This window comes from Camarhynchus parvulus, chromosome 2 (assembly GCF_901933205.1).
Source record: "Camarhynchus parvulus chromosome 2, STF_HiC, whole genome shotgun sequence".
Taxonomy (NCBI): Eukaryota; Metazoa; Chordata; class Aves; order Passeriformes; family Thraupidae; genus Camarhynchus; species Camarhynchus parvulus.
Window position 1 is genome coordinate 41,172,096 of NC_044572.1, and position 14,853 is coordinate 41,186,948.

Consider the following 14,853-nt stretch of genomic DNA (forward strand, 5'->3'; position numbering starts at 1 on the left):
CCAGATGACTCGACTGGGTCCTTTTCAACTCGCAGGGAGGGAGTAGTAGCCCTCCGAGCTGGCGGTTTCCTGTCGACCTTGAGGCTCCCCGCCAGGCACGGTGCAGCTCCGGGCGGGTGCCCGTGCCCGGTCCCCGCCTCGGAGGGAGGCAGGCGCAGCGATCCGGGCTGCACGTCGGGGCTGGCCTCGACGTGCTTGTGGTGGGAGAGCCAGACCTGAGAGGGGCTGGCCTCTGGCAGATGATTGACACCAAACTGGGTGAGGTTTCATGTTAAAAGGAAAAAAAAAAAAAAAAAAAAAAAAAAGGAAAGAAAAAGGGCGAGAGCAGGGGAGGGGGATGACTGTGGGAAGGGGGAGAAGGAACTACTGTAAGAGTAAGAAAGTCCTGCCCAGCTGTTTGCGAAGTTTAAGATTTCCTGTTTCCCCTGCAGCGCCGAAGTGAAGTTTCAGTGAGTCACCCGCGGTCCCGAGCAGCGGAGCGGCGCAGCCCCGCTCCCCGCCAGCCCCGCCACCGCCGCCGCGGCCTCCCCCGCCGCCCCCGCGCCCCGCCCGCGGCTCGCCGGCCGCGCCGATCCGGCTCCGCGATGACTCCCCGGCTGCCGAGGAGCCTGCGGCGGCTGCTGCTGCGCCTTTCCCTCTGGGTGCTCATGGGCAGCTCGGTCCCCGTTCTGCTCCAGGGTAAGTGCGCGCCGGCCCGCGCTGCCGCTTGACAGCTGCCGGGGCCGGAGCGGGGCGGGAGGGGACGAGGCCCGGCGGCGAGGGGCAGGCGTCCGCCGCGGGAGGCGGGGGACACGGTTGCTAAGAAAGTTTTGAGGCTGGAAACATTTCGGGAGGGGGTGAGCGTGTTTGTTGATGGCCCTGCGGGAGAGTAAGCGGGGAAAAAAGGACTGGGAATCTCGGGGTTTCGCGGCCAAAGCTGCGGTCCGTCCGTGGAGGGAATAGGGGAGAGAAAGGAGCGGATTTGGCAGGAAATCAGCCGGGTCTGCTCGGGCCGGAGGAGCCCGGAGAGGGCATCTGGGGGGCTGCCTGCGGTGGCCGGGGGAAGGGCTGCAGGCCCTGCCCGTAGCTGATGCGGCGGCTCCCGCACCTGGTGCCGGCCCCATGTGCAGGGCCGGGCCGGGCCGGGTCGCGGGCCGGGGGAACCGCGGCCCCTTGGCAGCGCCCTCCGGCCCCGGCACCGCCGCTCGGCTGGGCACCGTGTGTGCTGCACAGCCCCGCTCGGCCGGGCACCGTGTGTGCTGCACCGCCGCTCGGCTGGGCACCGTGTGTGCTGCAGAGCCCCGGCCACACAGCCGGAGTGCCTCGGGTGGCTCAGAGAGAGGGCCTGTGCGTGGCCACAGAGCCCGCTGCTGCGCGGGTCTGCACTTGGTTACCCGCACTTGGGTTTCGTGAGAGTTTCTGCTAAGAGCAGAGTTTAGCCGTGGCTGTGAGCAGTTGGACTGAAAAGCACTCATTCCTCCAGCACTGACTGTGCATGTTGTTTGGCTCACTTTAAAAGTGCACTTTATAATCCTTACCCTGCTTCTACCAAGACATCCTTAGATAGGTTTTTGGGGTCTGCAATATTGCAGTATTTTTCATATCATAATTTATAATATACTATGAGCCTAAAGTTCTGCTGCAAAACCAAGATTCCTGCCCTGAGCAGCCTTCCATCTCTGTCCTACCAGTAGTCACCCACATCTGTAAATTCACATCTGTAATATCAAGATTAGGCCCTAAATCACATTGCAGAACAAGTGGTGAACCTAAAAGGAGAACAAGAGATTGCAGCAAACTGCATCTGAAACACTTGTGAAGAATTAAGAAACTTTCTAAGATGTCTTGTAATGGCACATCTGGTTTTATCTTCAGGTAAGGTGTGCACACCTGGGCTTCTACAAACTTTGCCCTGGGCCCTCTGATTCTCCTGTCTGGTCTATTCATGGTCAGCTGTTGATCCCAAATTTTGGCAGAAACATAATAATATAAAGTGGATAACTCTTGAATAGCTACTGCCTTTAGCTATGTGCAGTTTTGACTAACTTCATGCTTCATTAACAGCCCTGTCAAAGTCAACAGGTTTTGCATACCTGCAAAGTTACTCATGAAAACTTAGGGCAGAAGAAAAGAACAGTGTAAGAATAAGAGACTATGGTGTCCCACAACTCAAAGTTATATTAAATTTGAGGTGTATAGCTTCTTGTTAATATTATATGTATTTTCTCTATAATTTTTCATTAGCATAAATCTTACTCAACTAGTGATGACCTTTATTTTGACCCCAGCCTCAAACTTCTGCAGATTCCCATCACAAAAAACTTTAAATGGAGAAACTCAGCTTTTGTTAATCTGGTGTTATTATTACATTTTTTTCCCCCCATTCAGTCAGTTATAGACAGTCTCAAACTATGGGTCGATTTTTAAAAGCAGGCATGGCTCAAGAGTTTGTTCTTCTTTCTTGTCATAGGTCCAGAGAGGAAAAAGAACATAAACTAGTTACAATTCCAGCATTTTTCATACTCATCTTCATCTACAGCCCTCAATAACCAAAACTGAGTTGGCCTGTTGTCAGATAATCTATCCCACAGCTTCAAAAGCTGTTTTGATAATCACCATAGGATTCTATTGTGCCATAGAATTCTATTATGACAGAAGAGTTGATCAGAAAGCAACAGTTCTGTGGAGCAGAAAGTGTGAAGTTTGGATGTTGGTAGTTATTTGGCACCAGAATGAAAATTAGAGCTGCCAAATGCTTGGAGGAAAACAAAACAGGAAAAAAAAAGCTACTTATTTTGTAATAATTCATCAGTATAGTGAGGCTGAAAAAAAGGAGATATATCAGTCTCAGAAGAGCTCAGTTCCCAGGTATGCCTAGTAACTAACCAGATGGCTAGTTAAAAAAGCACCAGGTAAAATTTTATTTTAACATTCTTCACAGCAAAATATTAGACAAGAATGACATTCCCATAAAGATTCTGGACAAACCCACAAATTCATGAACAGATTTAATAGGAATTGTCTCCTTTGAAGAAGATACTCTCATGTTCTGTACTACACAGAAGTAATTGACTTTTTACATAGAGTAGAGGGGAGAGGTGTTCTTTTTTTCAAATGATTTAGAGTGATTTATTGAGCATTTTATCAATTAATGGCAGTGCAAAACAGCAGTTGCCCACGTAAGGAATTGGTGTTAGTGTGTTCAAGTGAATATGAATTTGTAGTGTGTCTTTGGGTTATCATAACCAGAAATTTGTTCCTTGGAATCGCCCATGTAATAATTGTTCATATCTGAACATCAGGAACTTAATATCTCCATTCAGCCAAACTCTATTTGCATTATTGTCTGGTTTTTTTGAAAGCCATATCAGAATTAGTTAATTGTATAGTATGAAAATCAAATTTAGAGCTTCAGATGTTTGCAAAAGGGAAGTAGGAGAGCAAACATCTTGTAACGGGATGGAACATGTTTGTAACAGGATTGAGTCCAAAATGCATTCCTGCCCCCCATTAAAACTGGCATTTTTCCAGGTATTTCAGAAGGGAAGTAGGGATGTATCAGAGATGATATTGCATTTTCTTCTATTTATGGGGTATCCTTGAATTGTGAGACTTTTATACCTAAGACTTTGAAAAACACTTTTGTTTACTTGCTGTTTTTAGTAAATTGGCATTAATAAGCTTCTCTAATACTCAGGTGGTGAATTCCATATCGGAATGTTTTCTATTAAAAAATTATGAGCCAGATCTTAAGCTGCTGCAAATGAATATTGTTCCATTAACATTAGTAGAGTTATACAGAGTTATAGCAGGTTTCCTGAAACAGTTTTAAAAGTAATTAAAAAAAAGGACAATAGAGTAATTCAGAGTTTTTCATATTCATTGTATTTTTTCACTCATATTTTATAAACACTTACTATTATATGACCTATATTTAGTCAAGCAACATTGCTTCAAAATGAAATACTCCTTTCTGGGATGAATTGTTACAGTTTGAAAGATGCAGCATCCTATAATGGGGCCTAATAAAAGTTGTCATTGTGACAAGGTTAACTCTGAACATGGGAGGAAACATGGTGTCAGGCTCTTACCAGAAGGAAAATTCCTCATGGTTTGGTTTGTGGGGGTTTTTGCAAGTTTTTTTTCAAAGGCTTTTAGAAAGCATTTGCTCTTTTGAGGGGAGAAAAAAAAGAGCCCAGTATCACTGTAGCACTGGTTGTTGGAGTTTCCGATGCTTATATTTCCTCTGCAAGATATTTTTAAAGTGATACATTATTGGTTTTTTGGTTTTGGTTTTTTTGGTTTTTTTTGCATTCGCAGAGGAACTCTTTTCTCAGTAATGTATGTATGTGCTACATGCACTTTGCTAACATTCACTGCCACTCCTCTGACCTCAGAAGAGCTGTGCTTTACTTTCAGTACTGTCAAAATGAGCAAAACCAACAGGTTGTGCCCAATCTGTTACTCTTGGATCTTGCATAACAGGGTGCATTTATATCAGCTAGGTATGAAACATGCTCACTCGTGCTGTGACAGATTCTGATGAAAGTGATCGTGCAATCTCCACCCTGCCTGGCATGGCTGCAGTCCAGCCCACAGTGAAAGGCAGAGCTTCCAGCCACCTCTGTGGTCCTGGGATCAGCCGTGGGGACACAGGCTGCTACAGCCCTGATTTGCCCATGGTTCCCGCAGCCCTTCTGGCACTTGACAAGCAGAGGAATGAAAGGGTGCCCTGTGGCAGGTGGGAGACAGCAGCATCATTTCCTTTGCCACAGAGGAGCCTTTTGACTCAGGGGAAATACCTAGGTAGGCACATCCCAGGAACATTCGATATTTTGTATGGCCAGAGCATTGCAAACTCAGTAAAATTGACTGAGGTATCAACCAGTCTCTTAACGATGTTGTAGAGTACAAGGGGTTCCCAGCACAAAGTAGTGGAGAGCCAGTCCTGATACAAAAAAGAAAGTTGGTTGAATCCTAGTCTAAGAGTGAGTGCTGAGATTTGGGTTACTTAATTGATCTTTAGCCTTAAATTTTGTTGGTATTAGAGAGGTTTTTTGTTTTGTGGGTGGTTTTTTTTTTTCCTATAGGATAACGGGAAGTGATTTTTAAACCCTTATAAAATGGTTTCAAGAATAAAATAAAAGGCCATGAAAAACTACTTTTGCTTTTCTATGAACTCTTGTTCTGGAAGGTTAAAATAGACTAAAATAAATCAGAAAGCATATGTCTTGGCTTTGACAGCCAAAGTCCTTTGGAAGTTTAATTTCACTGGCAGTTGTTGTATTAAGAAACAGCAGAGAAGCTTCTTACTACAGGGAGTAGATTGCTTTTGCAGCAAGGAGTGGACGTACACACTGAGACAGGGCAAATGCCACTGTAAGCAATGGGTTGGCACTAAACATCTGCAGAATTGGGTTCTCAGTGACCCAGCTAAATCTTCAACAGTTGTTTTTCATATTATGTCTGCACTCTGGCGTAGCAACAGAGCAGCAGCACTGGCACTTGTTGAGTACAACATTTTATATCCTACTGCCTGAAAGAACATGGTTTTAGTTGTGTACAGATGTTTAGGGTAGGATACGTAAAGACAGCAGATTGCTTCAAACGCCATCCACTGATGGAATCTCATCCAGAGGAGTAGTTAGAACTAACAAATCTCACCAGGAATTGCTTAATTCCATTTTTTCCTGGTGACAGCATGCTCATCATTTGTATGTGTCCATAGCTTCTAGAGATTTTAGCAGAATTGAAATTGAAGCATGTTTTAAAGGTCCTGCCCAGCAGTTCATATAGGCTAATGTCAGTTTGTTTGCATTGCTGCAAAGCTTTAGCAACTGTTCTAGATTTTAAGAAATGATAACATTAGCAGTGTCAGGGGAAGTACTAGTTGCTGATTTGTTCATGTTCATGCGTGTTTTTTTTAATATGCCATTTCCTTGCTCTGTATTTTGCTGTGAATGCCATTGTAGTTGTTACAGCTGGAACTACCTGTCCTTTTTTCGTATGGGTTTTAAAGCCTTTTCACCTCTGGGAAGATCGTCTCAGGAAGAAATAGTTTTCCCTTGCTCAAACAACTGGTATTTAGCAAGAACTTCCTGCTGGCATTCATCCCTGAGTTAATCTGGTTGGAATTACAGCTGGTTGAGAGTTTTTGACACTGTTTTTCATGGGAAAATGCTGATTTGTCAAAACTGAGACAATTTGTGGAAATGTACCCGTTTCCATTAAACTTTCATCAGGAAACATTTCCTTTTTTTTTTTTTTTGTTTCTTCCCTAGTCCACAGTGGAATTTCTGATATGGAAAGATAAAAAAGTAATCATTAATCAATAATTAGACTAAACACTGGTCAGTGGAAGAAAGGTGGGATTAAGTGCATGGCCTGACTCGCAAAATGCACGTTTGAAACTGCAGCTCCCCCTATCCACTCTCCCCAGGATATTGGAGGGCTGTCACTCTCACTGGGCGTGCATATATAGACATCCCCATATCTAACACCTCAAATGATTTTGGTTTCACTCTGTTGTGTATATGAGAATGTATGAAATATTGAAGCACTTTGTGGGGCAGGAAAAACATTCCCCTGACAGTGTTTTTCAGGTTGACCTGTAGCCTTGTGTTCATTTGCTCCTTGTTGGGTGGGAATGGCAGTGCTCTGAATGGCTTGAGTCTTCTAGTCTTTGTTTCATATCGTAATAACAAGCTGTATTCAGAAATTTGTGTCATGCAAAGGAACCACAATTTTGATTATTAACAGTCCTGTTAGTCTGACTCCAGGATTCCAATTCTCTACTCACCCAGAACAGTGTTTTGGCAAAAATTGGACTGAAATGAATAGATTTCAGGAGCAGATAGAGGAGTCTGCTTCCTCACACTTAAAGCATGCTTCAGTTGACAACCCAGCAGTTACATCCCTACAGTGACACTTGGGATTAACACTGTGCCTTTCCAATGGCAATTTGAAACCAGAGGTATTAGAAAGCTGTCTTCTATTCCTACTCTCTCCTGTTCGTACCCAAGCACTTCAGCCCACGCCCTCAAATGAGCTGTTTCCCTGTTCTCTTAAGTAGATACCTGAGGTTTTAAGGTAAAAAAGAAAGATTTATCAAGCAGCCAAAGCTATACGTTTAGCAAGTGATTTGCAAGTCACACCACATTCTTTATAGTGTGTTTATAGTTACCAATAACACAAGTTTTGAAAGATCAATTCTTCCCTCTCTGCAGCTGATCAGTTCTTCCAAAACATTGCATTGATATTCCCATGGGCTTCATTTAATGCAGCATTAAAGCCCAGTTAAAAAAACTGGTCTATGCAGGGGACATTCGAAAATGCAGATTTGTTCCCAAGGTCATGGTGGTTCTGTCAGGGCTTAGAGACTTTTTTCTGTGAATTTGAACAGTACACCCAGAGAGCAGCAGGAAGGTCTCACAGTTCTATTCCTTGGAGCAACATTTTCCAAGTAAAGACCCGAGCGTGGTTCTTACGTGCCTGGGGCACTTTAACAGGTCCCTTTAAAAACTAGCATTGTGCAAGTGGAGCGCGTGCAGCCAGGCTGTCAGCTGGCATAAATCAGCTTCCTCTGTTCAAGCCGAGGAACCTGCCCTGATTTATACCAGCTGGCAGAATCTGGCCACAGAATAAATAATAGGCAACTGTATGTTATGAGGCTGTAATTCCCTCGAGGGGGCTTTTGTGGTATCAGTCTTACAGGAGCCAGAGTGATCTGGTTCTCTTTCTTGGAGCTAAAGAGTAATTTGACTGCAGTTTTTTTAAGCCCTCAGAACATTAAGAATGGGAGATTTCAGAAAGAGAACACTTCCATACTTATTGTAAGGTATCATTAAGGATTTTTGCCCAGGAAGAGTCATGATAGGGGAATTTGGGAGGATGCAGATGAATCGATGTGGGATAGGTAGTGCCAAAAAAAGATAAATATCTGAGAAGGATGATTTCTCATCAAGACCAGGACTTTCCTTTAAAGACACTTGTGTGCATTTCCTAAGATGTATGAAAACTGAAGCTCCCTCATCACTGATAAGCTTCTAGTGCTGGTGTAGTTAATAAGGAAGAAAAGTGGAGAACGCGAAATGAGGACTAAAGAACAAATGCCTTCTCAGAATGTGGATATGGTTTTTAATTTTGTTTAACATTTTACCCAGAAGGATCATAAGTGAGCTGGTACTCAATTTATTGACTTAACAAGAAAAGGGAGTTCAGTTAGATTTATCAACTGTTGACCTGTAATTCTCCTGGATCTAAATATTTTAGATGTGAGATGCAGGTGAGCCGTCTCCCTCCAGTTTTAATCCTGCTGTGGATTCTGCAGCCCAGAATGGGATTAAGTTCATCATGCCTATACATCACCTGTTGGCATGGTTTGATGGTGCCTGGGGCTTTTGCATGATAATGTGGCAATTTTGTAGATTTCATCTCACTAACTAATATAAGCACATCTTTAATGTTGCTGTACAAGGGGCTGAACTTTGAAGCAGACCACAGATGATTAGTAATGGGTTATCTCTTCTGGTTATTTCCAGAGAAGAAAGCAGAAGCAGCTATCCAGGATTCTTGTGTGTCTTGAGATACTGATCTGGTCTGATCCCTGAGCCTAATTAGCGGCTTAGATACTGCTGAAAACTTGTTATATAATATTGCAGTACATCAGTGGTTTGGATAGCACCACTTCGGCAACAATTTAAGACAGGTCTTAGTTCTCAAAGGAAGATTAAATTTCTTGCCATTTTGGCTGCCCTCCTGATTTTAGCATTACCAGGCTGTCCTGACCAACTTCCATATGCTTTGGGAGCTTTGTGGCTGGAGCAAATGTGAAGTCATAGCTACATCAGGACTCAGTGTACCTTCAAGTACTGCAGCCAGCAGTGTATGTGAATAACTTCGGGCCACTGAAGTCCGTGCTTGGGGAAAAAGGATAGATGTAACTACATCTTTTTCCTTTCTCAGCTTTTTTCCTCCACCTGTCTAGTCTCTTAAAATATTCCTTCTTTATGCAGTTAGTATCCACTGTGCAAATTCAGGCTCCACTTGGGATGCTCCACTCTCAGCTCTGTAGCTATCTTAAGCTTTCCTTTAACGTGACTGGGTAGTGATTTCAGAGTGTTCCATTCTTCTTGAGAAACTTACAGAAAGGGTACAGGAAGTAAGGAGTAAATCTTTGTGTTTCACTAATGGGAAACAGTTCATGAGATTTTGAAAAATTTTGAACAATCTGCAGTCAGGAACCAATGGAGAAGAGCTGTCATTTGCCAGGTGCTGGTTGATCTTTTATTCCCTTTGACCAGTTCTGCCCACCAGCATGCAGCAATTACCCTTCTCATTTGTCTCTGGCATACAAGGGGATCTGTGATTCTGCAGTGACCGTGCTGTGGCAGGAGGCCAGCTGCCCTGCTGTGTACCTTCTACCTCGCCACAGCTCCTATTACCGATTTTCACGGTTGCCTTGCCTCCTTGTCCTCCGGTGGTTAGAGCTTTTGCCCTGAAAGTGTGAGACCCATGGTCATGTCACTCCTCAGCCTGAGAGTATCTAAACTCCATCAATGAAAGGCTCTAGGATGAAGGATCCTTGCTGGCTGAGACAGGGGAAGGCTTTAGAGGCAGCACTTTGCAGAAAAAGGGTTGACATGTGTGTGGGTGGTCCCCCAAAGCATGTCACAGGAGAAGAAAGCCTGTTCCCTGATGGATTCATTCATTATTCCAGCCCCTGCAGGGTGACTGATATTCTCTCCAGGGAGTTCACAGCACAACAAAGAGACACTCTACATACAGAATCTTTTTTCCTTTCTAAACTGAAAACAACCATTTCTCATCCTCATGAAAAGATCAGAGGGGACCATGTAATAGTCATGACTTTGTAAGCTTCTTTATTTAAGCCTTCACAAAGTAACTAGGTCAGCAATACATGCTTCTGGGCTATTGAATTTCCCTTCTTCCCCTCAGTCTATTCTTCCATTTCCTCACTCAGCTTTACCACAAGGGAATGCCTTAAGTCAAAAATCTGGGAAGCTGATCCTTTTATTGCATTTGTAGTGTTCTCATCTGGTAAGTACAGTGCCAGGCCATGAGGCTTTCAAAGCTATCATAACCCAAGTTTGCATGTAAACAGGAATACCACACTGTCTGGTTGTAACTAAAGCCATATCTGCTCTCCCTTTGCTCTGGATAATAGGCATAGGAAGACATTCAGCAGGAAGAATAACTCTTCTGGAAAAGAAAATACAACCAAAATGTGTTTCCTTTTTTTTGTTTTTCTTTATCCATCAGCTTCTTGCTCACACATTCCTTACTTTTCACATTTTATACTTTTGCCTTAAGGTTTCTGGCTGGCTGGGGGCTTTGCTGTTCTCACTTTTCCCTGACACCACACTGGCATAATGAATATTTATTAGTGCAGGAGCAGCCTAGGGATTCTTATACATATATATCCCCTGATTTTAATGTTTGTGAAGGAAAATAAAAATGTGATTCCAGCTAAATCACCAATATTCAGGAACTGGGGTTCAGAATGAAGAATCAGGCATATCCTGTTATTTAAAAAAATATGCACTTGACCTTAAAAAATTTCAAAGTACCTGTATTAGATGTGAAAGTTCATCCTGTACAGACTGAAAAGGATTAGAGGCTCCTTATTTCACATGGGAGAAGGAGACACGATTTGTTGGTGACTTACAACTAAGAGCAACTTTTGCATCTAAGCTTATGGTTAAAGCAGTGAACTAGGAAATGAGAAGCCTCTTAGTCTTTAGAGACTCAAACACAGATTTCCAGCTTCCCATTATTTCATCCATTGTATTTCTGAGGCCACCATTAAACTTCAGTACAATCATTTATATTAGTATTTCCACAGTTTCAACTTGTGTTGCTTAATATGTGGGAAAAAGTAATGCAATGATGTGTTAATTACAGTTTCTATAGACAATTCTAGAAGTTGTGGGAAATGAACAGAGATTGTTTCAACACTTGTCTATTGTGATTGGGAAACTGAGGTTCAAAGAGAGTCATAACCCGTGTTCTTTCTCTACAGAAATTCTGCATTAAAGCCTTTAGAGCATCCAGAAATTCTCAACAGTCTCAAACACCCTGTCAAGTTCAATAATATATTAGCACTTTTTTCCTTCCCTATTTTTGTCTGGTTAAGAGTCTGTGTGCCAGGAGCTTGGTGAGGCACATGGAAGCTTTGGTAACTTTCTTCTGTTTGACAACTGAAGGCCTAACTTTTCCCTCAGTTGTCCACATATATATTATTCATGGTTCAGCTAATTTGCACATTCCCAAACCAGGCTTTTTTCTTCTGGTGGCTTATAGTATGATTATCAGGCATGTACCTACTGGTGGTTTGAAGGCAGAAACTTACTGGCCTTCTCATGGGTGAAGGTGGGTAGCAAATGCTAGAAGCAAACCACTAATTATTTGAAGTATCTTACTCTTGAAAGCTAATGACAAGGCACATTTACCACTATCATAACCACGTCCCTAGAAATAGAAAGCACTGACACCTGCTTTTCCAAGCTGTTGCTTGGCATGAGTACTTAGACTGCCCATACAATCATCACTTTTCCCTTTAAAAGGTGGATTTTGATTTAAGTTTCCACTATATCTCATTTTGGAAATGAGATATAGTTTGCTTTTACCAGGGCATCAATTTCTACCCTGTTGTCCTTAGCCTGCAGTGGGTAAGGAAGGAGGAGGTACTGTTTGTTTGGAACCATGCTGCCTTTTTTGCATTTTCAGGTGAGAGTTTAATGTGAATAATTTCCTGCTTTTTCAACATGATGGATTGTTGTGGTTTTGGGCATAGGAAGAGTTAAAGAATTAGGACTAGTACCCACAGCTGCTGTTCTCTGGCTGCATATGAGATATGGTTGGTCAGATTGGTCAGATATGCAGGCACTTTGCCATGCCTTGTTAAGTTACCATAAATAACATAAACACCACTAACTGGGATAATTTGCCTTAAGGCACAGCTAAGGTAGTGCAACCTAGCTAAATCTGCTTTTCCAGAATGCTTCGCTGTAGGTAGCAGAGCTCATGTAGAAGTTTGCCACAGTTAGTTGGTAGAAAATAGGGTTTTAAGCTGTGCTAAATTGATATTTTAGACTCCATGGGGGAGGATATTATGAAAGGTGAAAAAGCATCCGTTCTGAAAAATAGAAGCTGTAGGTGAGTGAAACCACCCCAGACACAAGGGGTGCATTTTTAGCAAACAGGATACTTTCATTATTAGAGTAGAGCCAAGGCACGTGATGGACTTTCCAATGTGAATCTCTGAATTAAGACAGGGTTTGGCTTGTTAAACACATACCCAGCTAAGTTAGGGCTTTGCAAAACTATCTGAGTGAAATGGCTTCACTTTCAGAAGGCCAGACTGGGAATACCATCCATAGAGTCATAGAGCTCTTGCAACCTTTGACTCTTTGATATAGCAGGTTTCCACCACCAGGCTGGTATCACTCACATCCCTCTCCGAGTTAAGACTAGCATCTCCAGAAGTAACAAAACAGTTAAACTGCTCTGCTAACTGATGTTGTATGGGGATATTTCAAATATGCATGAGTTATAAAATTTTACATCCAAGGAATTTAAAAAATGTCTCTATTGCTATGGAACACTTTCCTCTGGTATAGTCTAAGCTATTACTGTGTTGAGAAAGCTTGGAATTGTTTTGCCTTATGAGAGCACTTTTAAAAACAATGTTCTACATGAGTGCAGTATTTGTGAGAAATGCCAAAGTGACAGGTTTAGAGAATGAGCTGCCCATGTCACTGAGCAGTTTTGCCAGAAACCATAACAAAGCATGTAACTGGCTCATGGTGTTTAAAGGATGCTGAGTGGCTCGGCTCTATGACCATGTTATGCACAACTTCCTCAATGACAGTTGTTGAAATAGTATTTTCATGATGTAATTATTAATCCACTTGGCATTTGATTAAAAAGATCAAGGCATTTCATAGAAGCCCTTAGACATCCTGCAGACTCCTACTGATTTGTACAGTTGAATAAGTGCCCTCCAGATTAAGGATGATGATGACCAATATCCAGAAACATTTGATGGCTCTAAAATATTAAACATCAATGAGTATAAGTTGACATAGCAACACTCCGAAATCACAGCATCTGGTGAAGATCTTATCCTATTAAATTTAATTCATATATGTGACAATAAACATCTCTCCTGCAGTAGCAAGAACATTATGTAGTAGCAGAGGAACCTAATACTGTGCCAGAACTGAACTGCACTGGTTAAAAATTTATCAAGTGTCATTATATATTGCTTTTCACAGTTCTTAGTTGTCAGGAAAAAAAATGGTTGAAGTAATTGGATGAAGTTTGAGGTATTCAGATGAAAATTGAGAGGTAGTGGTAGGTTCTGAGCTACTACTTGGCACTTGCTCTAGTGATTCTGTCTTATCTCTTCCCAGCTTTCTCTTCAATAGAAGGAATTATTTCTTAGAGATTTAAATCAGTCTTTTCTTTGCAATGTTTCTTTTAAACAAGCTTGCAAGTGTATATGTTGTCTTGGAGTCCTGGTGAAAGATTATGGTCTTTAGAATTACTGAAGAGATAGCTGGAGGACTGAAAAAGTGGATTTAGAGTAAACAACTATTACATAAAGCAACTGAGAGGGAAAAACCCTGGAAATCCAACTTGATGTGTACATTTTAAATTTACAATTATATTCTGCCTCATAATAAATGAAGCGTAAGAGCGGGCAGTCCCTCACATATCTTCAGGCAGGTAGACTAAACATTTTAGATTGGCAAGTCCCTTCCTGCTGAGCAGCACCTAATGTGGGAATGTCCTCCCCTTAAACAGTAATGCAAGCCCTGGTAGGGGCTGGGTGCTACAAGCAGTGAGTAATGTGTTGTTGTATGGACCTACATGCAGGTCTTTTAGTGTCCACAGTTAATTTTTTTTTAATGTGGGTGGACCATGCACTCCTATAGATGCAAGTGTCCTTAAAATACTCAGTTTTATGATATAGTGAATGAATTCTCTTCGCATGTGATTTTGAAATAATGGCAAAGGTAAGGACTTTTCAGTGAAGTTTCAAGAGAGATATTTAAGGGTGAAACACCTATTTATTTCAGAATGGGCAGGTTTCACTCATGGCTTTTATTTTCTTTTAAGCCCAGTAAAATTTCAACCTCAGATAGAAATGAAGGAGTCCTTATTTTGTGCCCTTATTTCAGCAGGGTGGTATTACCAGCTAGCCAATTCACAGACTCAGAGGTAACTGGGGGGAGTAATTTGCAAATGCATGAAAAGGAGCAGCTAATACCTGGGGGATATGTTAGCAAATTTACCTCTGGCAGACAATGGAGATGCTGCTTTGTTGAGAGAGATACTTCTTTACCAAGAAATCTGATAACTCACTAACAGTGTGCCACAGCAGTAGGATGTTTGCAACAGAAGTCTGAAAAAGAAAGTTTTCCTAAGGTTGAATATCATTAGAAGTGTGTAGTTTTATGCATATGCCCTTTTCTCAATACTCAGTATATAATTCCCATTAATAGTTGCGGCAGTGAGATGCATCTATCAAGATAGCATGTCCCCAGGGTATTGAATTCTATTATTCTGCTTCTTTGCATGTAACTTGACAGAGACAAATATAACCATCCAAGCTACTGAATTTGAGAAGGATGTGTATTTTTCTTCAAATCTATTCAAAGTGATTCTACTCCTAGGGGATTACATTTGTGTCTAACTTTTCTCTGATTTACTATTTTAGCTGAGCTGATGGATTATGAAAGAGAGTAATTTCTTTTTAATACTGTTTTCCTGAATCTGTCATTCAAAACTTGCTGTGTGGGGACAGAATGGTTCATAAGCACCATTTTCCTGAAGGAAAATGGCTTC

The 14,853-nt window shown here is 42.1% G+C and overlaps 1 protein-coding gene across 3 annotated transcripts in view; it reads left to right on the plus strand.

Annotated features, from left to right (window-relative positions):
* The first annotated feature begins 540 nt into the window (after positions 1-540).
* Positions 541-14,853, plus strand: part of TGFBR2 (transforming growth factor beta receptor 2) — a 58,880-nt gene continuing 44,567 nt past the window's right edge. For 2 of the 3 annotated variants that reach the window (XM_030968792.1, XM_030968809.1), the window contains exon 1: positions 541-678. In XM_030968792.1, coding sequence (XP_030824652.1) covers positions 585-678 — 94 coding nt within the window. In that variant the 5' untranslated portion in view covers positions 541-584. The remainder of the gene's footprint in view (positions 679-14,853) is intronic. The other variant, XM_030968801.1, reaches the window with a different exon arrangement.